The sequence below is a fragment of the Bos taurus genome, chromosome Y, assembly GCF_002263795.3.
Source record: "Bos taurus isolate L1 Dominette 01449 registration number 42190680 breed Hereford chromosome Y, ARS-UCD2.0, whole genome shotgun sequence".
In the NCBI taxonomy this organism is placed as follows: domain Eukaryota; kingdom Metazoa; phylum Chordata; class Mammalia; order Artiodactyla; family Bovidae; genus Bos; species Bos taurus.
This window is the reverse complement of record NC_082638.1, coordinates 7,852,366-7,866,645: the sequence shown is the minus strand read 5'-3', so window position 1 is coordinate 7,866,645 and position 14,280 is coordinate 7,852,366. Positions and strand designations below refer to the sequence as shown.

Here is a 14,280-nt window from a genome sequence, read left to right as displayed (position 1 = left end):
CCTCCCACTTCCCACGTTTCCCCGCCTCCTCCCCGCTCCCTCCCCGCCTCCTCCCTCTGGGTCCGCCCCCTCCGGGGCCCGCCTTCCCCAGTGCGCAGCGTAGCGCTGCGCGATCTCAGTGTTCCCTCCCGCCCCGGACCGGCACTTTCCTTGCAAGTTGCCGTGCAAGTTTGCCTGCGGCAGACGACTGGGGCACCGAGAGCCTCTTCGCCCTCGGCCAGCTGGGTTTCTCCGTTACGTATGGGTCGGGCTCCCCGGGGACCTGAGAGGCAGCGCCGCCTCTGCGCCCCGCGCCATGGAGGGCGCCGAGCCCGGCGCGTGGCCGGAGCGACTGGCAGCGGCCGAGGCACGGGCGGCCGATGGCGGGCGCCTGGTGGAGGTGCAGCTGAGCGGCGGCGCCCCTTGGGGCTTCACCCTGAAGGGCGGCCGCGAGCACGGCGAGCCGCTGGTCATCACCAAGGTGAGGGGGAGCGCGGGACTTGCACGGTGATAGCCGGGAGGTGGCCTCGGGGGCGGGGGATTCGTCGAGGTCAGGAGCTCCGGGGTGGGGTGGGGGTGGGGGGTTCGGGTGGCGCCCCGGGCCCGGGACTCGCATTTGCCTGGGTCCCCTGCGAGAACATGGGGCGCTAGGACCCGCCTTAGGTGTGTGATCCGGGCGCCACCTGGGCTGCCCTGCCTGGTTTCCCAGTCCTTTTTGGCTTCCGGCGCCGCGGATAGTTTCAGTGGCTCCAGTTTCGGATCTCTCCCCTCCCCCTCTTGGAAGGGGCCCGGCCAGGTCCCCTGTCACTCCTGGCCTCCCTAGTGGCGGCCTGTACCTGTGGACCAGCCCAGAGGTCTGGGGGGAATGTTCCCACGTGCGCCGGGTGGACAGAGCCTGCTCCTCCTGTGTTAGCCTGTCTGGATGCTTGTTTCTGTATCTCGCCTTGGACCCGCACCCCTTATCTCTAGGACGTGTGGGCGAGCAGCTGCCTACAGGCCTCCTTCTGCATTTCCAAGAGCCCATCATTTACTGATATTTGGCTTCCAGCCCTAGATCCGCGGCGCCCTGGATACTTGTAAAAAAACAAAAAACAAAAACCTGAAGGTTTTCAAAGTCCTTTATAGAAGTGGGATTTGATAATAAATGCTAGTGTGTGTGTCCATGGGGTCGCAAAGAGTCTGACACGACTGAGCGACTGAACTGAGTGTGTGTGTGTGTGTGTGTATGTGTGTGTGTGTGTGTGTATATGTGTGTGTGTGTGTATGTGTGTGTGTGTGTGTGTGTGTGTGTGTATGTGTGTGTGTGTGTAGGGTTTACTTTAGAACTTTGAATTTTTTTTGCCTTGAAATAGAAAACCCATATTGAGACTTAGCAGCCGAGCCTGTATAAACCCGTAAAAACACACACAAACCAGTCGTTTGGTTTTCCCAAGGTTAAAACTGTCTGTTGGTCAGTTTCTCTTGGAATGTCTGGGCTGTGCCATTCCTGGGAACAAAGTTCTCTTTAAAATGCAAAAAAATTCTTGGCTCTCAGAAGGGTTTAAAGGTTACAATTTTTTTCTCTGCTTTCCTGCTTCACCGTGGCTGGAAGCACTGAACTGACTTCTAACCTGCCCCACCGGATTGAATTTAGGAGGTGGTGTGGGTTTGTTACCTAGATAACAAATGAGACACTGAACTAATCTTTTTATTTTCTCTTATTTTTTTTATGGTTATAAACTAGAGACTCTGAGGGGAAACCTGCACTGAATTTTTGTTTAACTGGGGGTTGAGGCTGTCTTTGTTGTAAATTTCACCCAGGTGCAACCTATTAATACACTGAATTATTTGAAAAGTGGGAGGCAGCTTAGTGGGCAGATCTTGTACAGGTCTGATGCTCCCTGCATATCTTACAGCATAGTAGCTTGAGCCTTTTAAATGAGTTTTACCAGACATTTTGGATGGTAAAGGTTAAAAAGATACCAGGTGAATCCCCCAAACCTTTAGAACTTCAGGTGTTTCTTTTAAAAAACACACGCAGATCCAATTCAAGCTGTCTTCCTGGGATCTGTTGTTAGAGCAGATCTAATAAGTGATACAACATTGTTTAAGGTAGCATCTTGCTTTGGGGGCTTCCACTGGGTAAGAAACTGGCCTAAAAATTCAGTTGTTTTATTGGAAGCTGGGGAAAAGGATTTCGGAGTACCTCCTCCTTTCTCTGTACCCCAAGTCGTAACACCCCCACCCCCGAGTTCTTGTTGGCGTTACATCTTCCTGTGCAAGAGGGCCCCCTCTACAAACCGAAGGAGCAGTGCGGTAGAGCCTGTGGACACAAACCAGGGCCTGTGCAGACCACTGGGGGCTGTTGGCTCCGGATTTAGCCCCTGATGGGCTCTCCTGCGTCTGGAGAAGGCAATGGCACCCCACTCCAGCACTCTTGCCTGGAAAATCCCATGGATGGAGGAGGCTGGTAGGCTGTAGTCCATGGGATCGCTGAGTTGGACACGACTGAGCGACTCCCTTTCACTTTTCACTTTAATGCATTGGAGAAGGAAATGGCAACCCGCTCCAGTGTTCTTGCCTGGAGAATCCCAAGGACAGGGGAGCCTGGTGGGCTTTCATCTCTGGGGTCGCACAGAGTTGGACACGACTGAAGCGACTTAGCAGCAGCAGCAGCAGGGCTCTCCAGGTAGTTGCTATGGTTTGGGTGTATGGGTGTGTGTGTGTCTGGTGTGGGATTGTGTGTGTGCCTTGGGGGGGGTGTGTGTTTGTGTCTGTGTGGCTAGACTGGTAGCATTGTACACACTCTGCGTGTGTATGTGTGTGTCTGTGTCGCTAGACAGGTAGCAGTGTACACACTGTGTCTGTGTGTGTGTCTGTGTGTGGCTAGACTGATAGCAGTGTCACACTCTGCATGTGTGTGTGTTTCTGTGTGTGTGTCTTTGTGTGGCTAGACTGGTGGCAGTGTACGCACTCTGCCTTTCCAGATCGTGCTTCAGGGTTTTGCAGAAATAAAGCTGCCTGTGATTTTAACCTGACATGCTCCTATGTCCCTCCCTTAAACTGCTGCTTGGTTTTTATAGGTGTTATACTGTGACTGGAGATAATGTGGTTTGCTTAGGATGGAGAAGATTCAGGACAGTTTGGGACGCTTGTGCTAAATTTTCACACACACTTGTGTATATACATGCACACGTGTATGCTGACACATGTGCATGTGTGTTTCTTAACCACATGTTGTATCGTGTGGTATTGGCAATGTTTCACCCGCTTGCATTTTCTCCTGGGTTAAGTCATCAGTGATGTTTGCTCATGATCCAACAGCTGGTTGTTAACAACTAATTAACTGTCACTTTATTGGGAAAGGACGGAGAAAAGTGTGCCCATTATAATATCTTAAGAAATGAAAGTAGGTGGTTGTGATAGAGACTGAGGAAACATGTTCCACCACCAGAATTTGGATTAATCCAAGGTTTGAATCTTTTCTTTCCCAGTAGCTACTGAAACATCTCTAGGGTTCATTAAATAATGGGTCTTCTACTAGTTTTATTTGCATTTAAGAAATTACATGGTTACAAATTAGAGCACTGAGGTATTTTACAGCTCATTTCTAACAGAATCTGACTTGGAAGAAGCCTGATCCCGTGTAAGATGTATGATGATGAGTGTCTTGATTGAAAGCCTCCTGGGAGTGTACAACTTCGAGCTGGTGGTGATACCAAGAACAAAGCCAGCTCAGTCCCTGATTTCCTGACGGAGTTTTATTAGCCCATTTTATAGATGGAACAGCCCTGAGGTCACATCTTGAGAAGGGCCCTGAGGGTCATATCTTGGTCCTGCATATCTCTGCTTCTTCTCCAGTTGGAGACATGAGTTCTATCCCTGGGTGGGGAAGATCTCCCTGGAGAAGGAAATGGCAACCCACTCCAGGATTCTTGCCTGGAGATTTCCAGGGACAGAAGAGCCTAGTGGGGCTACAAGCCACAGGGTCGAAAAGAGTCGGACACGACTGAGAGGTGAAATCAACACCACCACCACCACCACCACAGGGGCTTTTCAGCCTTGGTATGTCTGATGTTCTGGGCTGGATCCTTTTTTGCTGAGTGGGATGTGGGGTGGTCCTTTTCTGTGTATTGTAGGGTGCCTAGCAGCAACTCTGGCCTGTACCCATTGGCAGTGTTAACCCCCTTTCCCATGTGTGACAACTGAAAGTGTCTTGTACTGCCGCATGCCCCCTGGCACAAAATAGTCCTCAACAGAGCATTGGAGAAGGAAATGGCAACCCACTCCAGTGTTCTTGCCTGGAGAGTCCCAGGGATGGGGGAGCCTGGTAGGCTTCCGTCTGTGGGGTTGCACAGAGTCAGATACACTGAAGCAACTTAGCAGCAGCAGCAGCAGATGAACTGCACTCCACTTTTGCTTTGAAAGGATTTTAGCTTGGAAAGCTGTGCTTTATTCTTTCTGAAGGTGCTCGGGAGGCCACTAGCCTAGCCAACCTGCGTGGGGAAGGCTGTTTTCTTTCTTGGCGCTGGCCCTGATAATAGGCTTTATTTACATAGTAAAACTCAAACAAATACTTGCTTCATCTGCATTTTTTGAGGCTGGAAAAAAGGAAATGGGAGCAGGAACTCCTGAGAGCTGTGTTTCATGGGCACTCGGTGGTGGGGGCTGCTGGCCGAGGAACTGCCTTTTCTCTGGGTTGGAGTTGAGGTTAAAGGGACCCTGACTCCCACAGAGTGGCATTGTTGGAATCTCAAGTGCATGCGTAGTGAGCGAAGTGAAAGCCGCTTGGTCGTGTCTGAGTCTTTGTGACCCCCTGGACTAAACAGTCCACGGGACTCTCCAGGCCAGAATACTGGGGTGGGTTAGCCGTTCCCTTCCCCAGGGGATCTTCTCAACCCAGGGATCGAAGCCAGGTCTCCCACATTGCAGGTGGATATTTTTACCAGCTGAGCCACATGGAGTCAGTCCCCTAGAAAAGCACTCAGCAAGATTTGTAACCGTTCAACACCTTGACACTGACTTGTAAGCTTGAAGTTTACCAGAGCTGGAAAAAAAAAAACACAAAAGGCCATTTTTTGTGTGTGTGCAGCAGAAATAACATTCCTGCCCTAAGGAACTCCAGAGACCTTGATGTGTCTGCGTCTCCAAGGCTGTGCTTTGATGCAGGCCCTCTCAGGACCGTTGTCTGTAGGTTGAGTGCTGCAGTTGGTGGGAGTTCCTCTCTCCTTCAGCTCAGCAAGTGGGAAGACTTGGGTGTGGCAGGGCGGTGGGGGGAGGTTGGGGAAGGGCCTGACTTCTGAAATGTCTGCAGAGGAGCTCGGATTCCAGAAGGGCCACCCGGGGGATTCACTGGGAAGCCGGAAGCGCACCAGCTGGGTGTCCTGCGGCCTCAGGAATGTTTGTGAACCTCGGGAAGGCATGAAGCCTTGCTTCTCCTTCTCATCGCGTCTTAGATTCCCCTCCTTCCCCTTTTCCCTCCAACCGAGAACGCCGGAACCTTTCCGTGAGCGCCCCCAGAAGAAAGGCAGTCATCCGGGCCTTCCCCGGTCCCAGGGGCGGCTCCCTTGGGACCTTGATGAGTTTCAGGTTGCCTCTTGGGGACCAGGACCTCCTGGGGAGGTGCCAGGGCAGGGAGCCAGCCAGTGTGATTCCTCTCCTAGGTCTCCAGACCCTTAAACCCCTCGCTGGACGCAAGGCTACATCTTTAAATGTCCTTCCCGGTTTGCAAGCCGAAGGCAGGCTGCTGGGCGGGAATCAGGACACACACTGGGGGATCGAGGTGGGTGCAGTTGGCCCACACACCCAGGTGAATGATGTCCCAGTTCAGAGGTCTTTCTGATACTGAAGGTTCAGAGCCATTGGTGGGTCACCTTGTGTCTGAAAGGGGCTTCGTTTTTTATGGGTTGTGCTGAGTCATGCTGATCAATGGCCCCGTAACCTCTGGGTTACCAGACAAGCTGTTGTCACTGATGCCCCCATATTTGCCCCACCAAAAGCCAAGCTCTTTGTCAATGACCTTTGAAGGTTTTGAAAACTGGGCAGCTGTAGACGTGAGCTGTGAATTTTTTTTTCATTAAAAAAATTATTTTAATTGGATGCTAATTACTATATTGTGGTGGTTTTTGAAACATGTATATTAGCATATGTGAAATAGATGACCAGTCCAAGTTTGATGCGTGAAATGGCACGCAAAACCGGTGCCCTGGGACAACCCAGAGGGTTGGGATGGGGTGGGAGGTAGGAGGAGGGGATTCAGGATGGTGGACACATGCACACCCATGGCTGATTCATTCATGTCAGTGAGCTGTGAATTTTTGTTTAGTCACAAGTTCTGTCTGACTGTCTGCGACCCCACGTACCGCCAGGCTCCTCTGTCCGTGGGATTCTGCAGGCTAGAATCCTGGAGTGGGTTGCCATTTCCTCTTCCAGGGGATCTTCCTGACCCTTGGGATTGAATTTGCAGCTGCTGCATTGGCAGGTGAGAAATTCTTTATCTCTGAGCCCACCTGGGAAGCCCCGAGCTATGGATTGGGAGCTGATTTATCTCAGCCTCTGCGTTTTGCTTGATATATGTGTTGAAGCAGAATCCCACAGCCACTTTACCAGGGCTCCATAGACAGAAAAGGTGGGTGGATGAAGGCTGGACACCCCTACTTTAGCTAGCTCAGGTACTCTGGTAGCCAGGGCAACTCCTGGGCATGGTGAGGTCCTGGCCACTTTGAGGCCAGCTGCAGTTTGCGTCTGTTTGGAAGAAGAGTGGAGTTCCAAACACACGTTTGTATTGAAAAATTCACTGTGTGGTTTAAAAAAAAAGCGGGGAAGGGGGTGAGGTTCCCCCCACCCCCGACCACCACCATTGTGCTGAAATACGTTTGCAGTTGGTAGACCTGCCTGCCAACTGGCCTTCAGGTGTGTCTTTCTCCCCCTGTGCCAGCCTCTTCCTCTCTGGGTCCTGCAAGTTCTCACCTCTGGTCCTCAGGACGTGTTTTCCATGAGGTGATGGGAAGTTGGGCAAAAAACCTTTGGTCCCATCCCCAGCTCTGGTGCTGGAGCTTGAGGTGCAGAGGATGGAGGAGGAGGGTGTGTGTTTTCTTCCTCTCCAAGAAATTAACTCAGCTTGTTATGTGTTAGTCATTTAGTATGTCCGACTCTTTACAGCCCCATGGACTGTAGCCCGCCAGGCTCCTCTGTCCGTGGGATTCTCCAGGCAAGAATACTGGGGTGGGTTACCCATTTGCGTTGCCAGGGGATCTTCCTGACCCAAGGATCGAACCTGCATCTCTTAAGTCTCCTGCATTGGTGGTCGGTCCTTTAACATATTAGCGCCACCTCGGAATTCCCAACTCATCTTGACTCACCCATAAACCCAGAGGCTTCTAAGCGTGAAAAGCTGTAAACTTTAGGTTTGCATCACGCTTCCCCACCGGGAAGGATTTTGCCCTTCCTGGTCCAGTTATGAGTAGTTTGGAACATGTCCTAACGTTCACCCTTTGGAAAAAAAAAAAAAGAAAGCTAAATGTAGAAAGGAAAAGGAGAATGAAAGACTTAAAAAAATTAGTGGTTCTCACCTTGTCCTAACAAGCTGAGATTTCTTCACCCACCTTTCTATTTTGCAGCTGAAGAAACTGGGCTCCCAGCTTGGAGACGGCTGGTTTTTCTATTTGGTGAAAGCATTTTGGAGCAGTCCTCTTGCAAAAGCTGTTTTGTGTCAGCGTGCAAATAAACTTGGGTCTGTGGATTTCTTTGGGGCCCTGGGGAGCTTTGCTCCTTGTACACTGGGCACAGTGTAAACAGCCAACAAAATTATTTCAGGATTTGAAGGCTGAACAGACTTTTTATTCAGTCTCATTACCTCTTTTATTTTTCACACACCGAAGTCAGGCCATCCTTTGAGGAGACATTTCTGCAAGCTGAGCTCTCCCAGGCTGAACCTTCCACCCACACGAAGGACTTTGAAAGTGCTCAGGTTTGCATGGTTCTTTTTTGGTCTTTTTTAAAAAAAAAACTTGCCAGTGTCCCAGAGAGGGAGGGTGTAACTTGTGGAACAATTGTTTTCCTGTTACCTGGGTGGATCGGATATCTGCATGGCTCTGTGATACACAGAACCTCTTGCATCGACCAGTAGGGATGTTAATTAAGGCCCCTCTTTGGGGGAACTTGTCTAAGTACAAGCACACTAGGTTATCACTGAAAAAATAATTGGACTCATTTGATGAGGGTGAAAGATGAGAGTGAGAAAGCTGGCTTAACACTCAACATTCAAAAAAACTAAGATCATGGCAACCGGTCCCATCAGTTTATGGCAAATAGATGGGGGGAAAAGTGGAAATGGTGGCAGATTTTATTTTCTTGGGCCCCCAAATGACTGCAGACAGTGACTACGGCCATGAAATTAAAAGGCACTTACTCCTTGGAAGGAAAGCTATAACAAACCTAGACAGTGTATTAAAAAGCAGAGGGACTTCCCTGGTGGCCCAGTGGCTAAGACTCTGCAGTCCCAATGCAGGGGGCCTGGGTTCAATCCCCCATGGGGAACTACATGCCATGACTAAGACCTGGCACAGCCAAATAAATAAATAAATCTCATTTAAAAAAAAAAAAAAGAGAGAGATATCACTTTGCTGTCAAACGTCTGTATAGTCAAAGCTATGGTTTTTCCAGTAGTCATGTTTGGACATAAGAGTTGGACCATAAAGAAGGCTTAATCGCTGAAGAATTGATGCTTTAAAACTGTGGTGCTGGAGAAGACTCTCGAAAGTCCCCAGGACAGCAAGGAGATCAAACCAGTTCATCTTAAAGGAAATCAGCCTTGAATATTCATTGGAAGGACTGATGCTGAAGCTACAGTCCTTTGGCCATCTGATGCAAAGAGCTGACTCATTGGAAAAGACCCTGATGCTGGGAAAGGTTGAAGGCAGGAGGAGAAGGAGGTGATTGAAGATGAGATAGATAACATCATCGACACAAGAGACATTAGTTTGAGCAAGCTCTGGGAGCTGATGAAGGACAGGGAAGCCTGGCATGCTACAGTCCAAGGGGTCACAAAGAGTTGGACATGGCTTACTGAACAACAACTTTATTTCAGGTTTGAACAAATCAGATTGTTGTGAAAAACCAGGATGTTCTGAATTGCACAGTCACATTTTAATCTCCTGTCTATAAAATTGGTTGGAGGCAGTATCTACCACCTTGGTTGGATGAATTGGAAAGAGTTGGGGTAGCATCAAAGGTGACCAAGACTTTCAGATCACAGGCGAATTGTGAAGGTCAAAGAGAACCCAGGCAGGGTAGATTACAGTGAGGGCTTTAAAGTCAACATTTTTACTTCTTCAAATGAGGAAGGGGAAGCAGTTGTTAGTGTACTTTTTAGTTTTGTTTTTATTTTTTATCAAAGTGACTCTTGCACAGCTTAAATAATCAAATAGTTCTTCGGGGCTTGTTGTTAAACCCAGCAGTTCCCCACTTGCCGTTTCCTCTTCCTTTAGAGAAGCTGTTGAAACTTTTCAGCTGATTTCTTTGGGCATTTGCTTACATTCTGTTTTGCTGCTGCTTTTGTTTGTTCTGTATGTGGTATCTTCCACGCACCTCCTTCCCACCAACTACACAGACACATATCTTGGGGCCCCGAATTTCCCAGATACCTACGATCATAATTTTGGACAGAAGAGGGATTTTTTTCAGCCTTAGCACTGTTGACCTTTGGGGCCACATAATTTTTTTGTGGTGGGCACTGTCCTGTGCAGTGTGGGCTGGTGAATAACACCTCTGACATCGCCCATGGGACGCCCACACACACATCTCCATCTCCTGTAGTTGAGATGATCAAAAAAGCCTCGCCGGGTATCCCCTGCCAGGGGGACAAAAAGTTCCCACTTTGAGAAGCACCAGGTTAGCAGTTTTCACTGGGTATGGTTTTTGAATGCCAGTGCCAACACTGCTGAACCTATGGTGGAAACTCTGAATATTTTTTTTCCCTGCACAAAGTTTTCATTATCACTGAGGTTAATGATAGGTTTTGTTTCTTTGCCTAATTTCCTGAGTGCTTTATCATTAATTTATTCTCCTCATCTTCCTGAATTGCGAAAAATCATTTTCTATATTCAGACACACAGGGGTGGGGGAGCGTTTTTTGAGACCTTCTTTGTTTGAAAATGTCATTAACGTACCTTGACAGTAATGGGATTGTTCGGTGTAGAGGCCTGAGCTGGAGACAGCTTTCCCTCTGCACTTTCTTTGCAGCTGGTGTTCTCATCTCTGCTGGTGTGCAGTAATATTGGGAAGACAACAAGCCCTTCTGTCTCTTCATCCTTTGGGCTGGCTCTGATTTTTTTTGTCTTATTTTTCTCTTCTCTCTACTTCTTTTTTTTTTTTTTTATAGTGAAAACTTTTATATTTGGAATTAGCCAGCTGGACTCAGTTTAGATGATGCCAGTTTTGTTGGCAACATCCAAAGCATCATAGTCAGGAGCCAGTCGAACATATGCCTTCTTCTCTCCATCAGGCCTGATCAGAGTATTGACCTTAGCCACGTCAATGTCATAGAGCTTCTTCACAGCCTGTTTAATTTGGTGCTTGTTGGCCTTGACGTCCACAGTGAATACCAGTGTGTTGTTGTCTTCTATTTTCTTCATGGCTGACTCGGTGGTGAGGGGGAATTTGATGATGGCATAGTGGTCAAGTTTGTTTCTCCTAGGGGCGCTCTTCCGAGGGTATTTGGGCTGCCTCCTGAGCCGCAGTGTTTTGGGCCGCCGGAAGGTGGGCGACGTCCGGATCTTCTTTTTTTTGTGGCTGTGGACACCTTTCAACACTGCTTTCTTGGCCTTCAAAGCCTTTGCTTTGGCTTCAGCTTTAGGAGGAGCAGGGGCTTCCTTCTTCGCCTTTGGCGCCATCTTCATGAAAAGCTCTTCTCTCTACTTCTATTCATCTGGGGAGATGGCATGCAACTGTGTCTTCCAAACCACTGAGTTTTTCTCAAGTATTTTTTCTTTCTTTTTCAAAAATTTCATTTATTTTTGGCTGTGCTGGGTCTTTGATGCAGCGTTGGGTTTTCTCTAGTTGTGATGTGTGGGCTTCTCATTGCGATGATTTGTTGCTGAGCACAGGCTCAGTAGCTGTGGCTCACGGGCTTAGTTGCTCAGACGCCGAGTGGGATCTTCCCATATCAGGGGTTGAACCTGTGACTCCCACATCAAAAGGCAGATTCTTTACCACTGAGCCATCAGGGAAGCCCCTTGAATAAGTTTTAAATGTGTGCTTTTAAAAGAGTGTGGGCTTGAGAGCATACGCTTAGTAGCTGTGGTGCCTGGGCTTAGTTGCTCCACCACCTGTGGGTTCTGCCCAGCCCAGGGATTGCACCGTGTCTCCTGCATTTGCAGTCGGAGTCTTTACCGCTGAGCCACCAGGGGAAGCCCTGTGTTATTGCTCTCGAATGTTCCTTTTTGATACCATACTGATCCTGTTTCACGGTTCTTTCACATCTGTGAGTATATTAAACTGGCTTTTAAAAATGTCTTCTGCGTAGATTCCATTTCTGAGCTCTGCTGCTGTGTGTGTGTGGCTTCTGTCTGCCCTGTTGGAGGCTCAGTCTGAATGTCTAGTGGAGGGACCTTGCTGTCTGCCCGCGTGTAAGAGAGGGTGACCACCTGGTTCAGGGTGAGTCACCCACACCCAGGTGAGTGATCTAGCCAGGCTGCTTCCCGGGGCTCTCTTTTAAGGCCACTGCTTTGATTGTTTCTTTGGGGCCAGGCACATCCCTGTCAGATACTATTTTCCTCCATTGAGAACAGCTTTCTGGTGTAGGGCAGGTTCGAAAGTCGACCTGAGGTTTGCCAGTTTAGAGGAACCCTGCCCTGCCTGGTGAGGTCAGAGTGGTCGTCGCTGGCCTGGCCACGGTGGTTCCAGTTGGGAGGGAACGTCTTACAGGCATAGCTAGATCTTACTGTTCATCCTGAACCTTTGTTGATCCTTAATTGTTCTGGCCATCAAACTAGAATCACTCCCACTTAAGTATATTATTAACATGGGGATGAAATGAGGCAGTAAGGAAAGCTAGTTGTGGTAGATTTAAATTCCATCTCTCCTCCTTCTTCTTCCCTTCTCCCCACCTCTTTCTGCTTTATTCAGAATTTGGAAAACTGTGGGATGGACATGGATGGACACACTGCTGTATTTAACATGGATAACCAAGAAGGACCTACTGTACAGCAGTCCCACTCTGCTCAGTATTCTAATAACTTTCTGGTTCCCAGGGGGTAGGATGGGGGAAGGGATAGTTAGGTAGTTTGGGATGGACATGGACACACTGCTGTATTTAACATGAAGAACCAACAAGGACCTGCTGTACAGCACAGGGAACTCTGCTCAGTATTATGTGAAGCCTGAATAGGAGGGGTGTTGGGGGGACAGTGGATTCGTGTGTATGTATAGCTGAGTCCCTTTGCTGTTCACCTGAAACCATCACAGCTTTGTTTGTTAATTAGCTATACTCCAATACAAAATAAAACATTAAAAAAAAAAGAATTTGGAAAGCTATGGAAAGTAGTGTTAATGTATTGAACTGGTAATTTACCATGGAAAGACTTTAACCTGGATTTTGTGTGGCAGCATTTTAGTAGGTCTCCTAGAGATTTTGTTACTGATTTTGACCATTTAGTATTGGATTTGTAGAAAAGCATTTAATTCAGAAACTCATCTAATGCCCAACACCAATACATTAGTTACTTACAGCTTGCTGCAAGTGATTATTCCCTCTTCTCCACCAAAACTTGTTCAGAAAAATAGATTTTTTTTCTTTCTGTAATATTCTTGAAAGGTAGCTCTTTCAGACCAATATGATATTCAATACCAGTGAGATTTTTTAAATTTATTTTTATATTTTATTTTAATTGGAGGCTAACTACTTTACCGTATTGTGGTGGTTTTTGCAATACATTCACATGAATCAACCATGGGTGTACATCCTGAACTTCCCTCCCATAAAAATGGGATTTTAAAAAAGTGGTTTGGGAAGGGAAAATAGGAAAGATGAAGTTTAACTATTCCCATGACAGCAAACTCCATTTCTTTTTTTTTTTTTTTTTAAAGGCTTAAAATGTATTTTAATAAGTTCATGTTGCATTATTCATTTCTCAGAAAAACTTCAAAGGTATTAGGGACAAATCAAACATGGTACACCAATAAAAAATGCACAGCGTAACTACCTAAGATAGGCAAAGCTAAGAGCTACCGTCTGACATTCAGCATACAGCAACCCTGTTCTCAAGATTGTACTAGGCCTATCAAGAAAGCTGTGAATGGCAACATCACAGACACAAAAGGGCCATTTCTGGGTTGTCCTTACCCAAGAAAAAGATGGAGGCAAGTTTAACACAAGATTTTTTTAAAGATACACTAAATGAAAATCTCTAAGAGAAAATGTCTTCCTTGGGACATGAAAGGGTAATATATGGGACATAACAGAACCGTATGTATGTTGTCTGTGACCTCTGTGGACATGTGCCTGAATTCCCACCTGGGAGTGATTGGAACAGTGGGGCCAAGGTCATTGGGGGATGTTTGGTTTTTGTGGTATATGTGGCAGGATCTCTGGGGTGAGACAGTGCACTAAGTCGTGTCCGACTCTTGTGACCCCATGGACTGTAGCCTGCCAGGCTCCTCTGTCTATGGGATTCTCCAGGCAAGAATACTGGAGTGGGTTGCCATTTCCTTCTCCACAAACTCCATTTCTTTACTTGCTTGGGTTTCTGGTAGTAGAAGATGTTTGACGGCATGGAGTTGGACCTACAGGTTTGGTAGTGATGCTATCAACTCATTGAAGACAGAGTCTCCTCTTCCCTCTGAATGTGCTGCTGGACTACACTTCCCAGCCTCCCTTGAGGGCTATGAGGCCATGTGACAATTCTACCCAATCAGATGCAAGTAGATGCAAGTAGAAGTGATGCAGGCAGGACTGTTTCCAACCTGTACTGTTTTCCCCTTTCCTAGTTGTCTGGGATGCACATGATTCCGGAGCAGAGCCTCATGGGCACAGGTCCCTGAACACCTGGGGAGGAAGCTGGCTGTCCACAGCGCCCCTTGCCCTCCCAGTAGTACTAGGACGTGAGTGAGGAATAAGCCTCTGTTGTGTTTGGACCATTGCATGTTTCTTCAGTTACTTGCTATAAGAGTTAGACTGTTCCAACAAAGGAAATCTGGAGAGAAACTGGAAGTTTTCCTTTTGACTTTTTACTGGTGTGCAGTTGGTTTACAATATTGTGTTGGTTTCAGGTGTACAGCAGAGTGAATCATTTATGCTTATACTAATATATCCACTGTTTTTGA

At 47.8% G+C, this 14,280-nt stretch overlaps 2 protein-coding genes across 2 annotated transcripts in view; one reads left to right on the top strand and one right to left on the bottom strand.

Annotated features, from left to right (window-relative positions):
• The first annotated feature begins 295 nt into the window (after positions 1-295).
• The window catches only part of LOC132342139 (protein Shroom2-like), a 150,503-nt gene continuing 136,518 nt past the window's right edge, over positions 296-14,280 (top strand). The window contains 1 exon segment of the mRNA XM_059884005.1: positions 296-460. Coding sequence (XP_059739988.1) covers positions 296-460 — 165 coding nt within the window.
• On the bottom strand, positions 10,327-10,863 carry LOC132344467 (large ribosomal subunit protein uL23). The gene has a single exon (XM_059884062.1). The coding sequence runs from the start codon at positions 10,854-10,856 to the stop codon at positions 10,380-10,382; it is 477 nt and encodes a 158-aa protein (XP_059740045.1). The 5' UTR covers positions 10,857-10,863; the 3' UTR covers positions 10,327-10,379.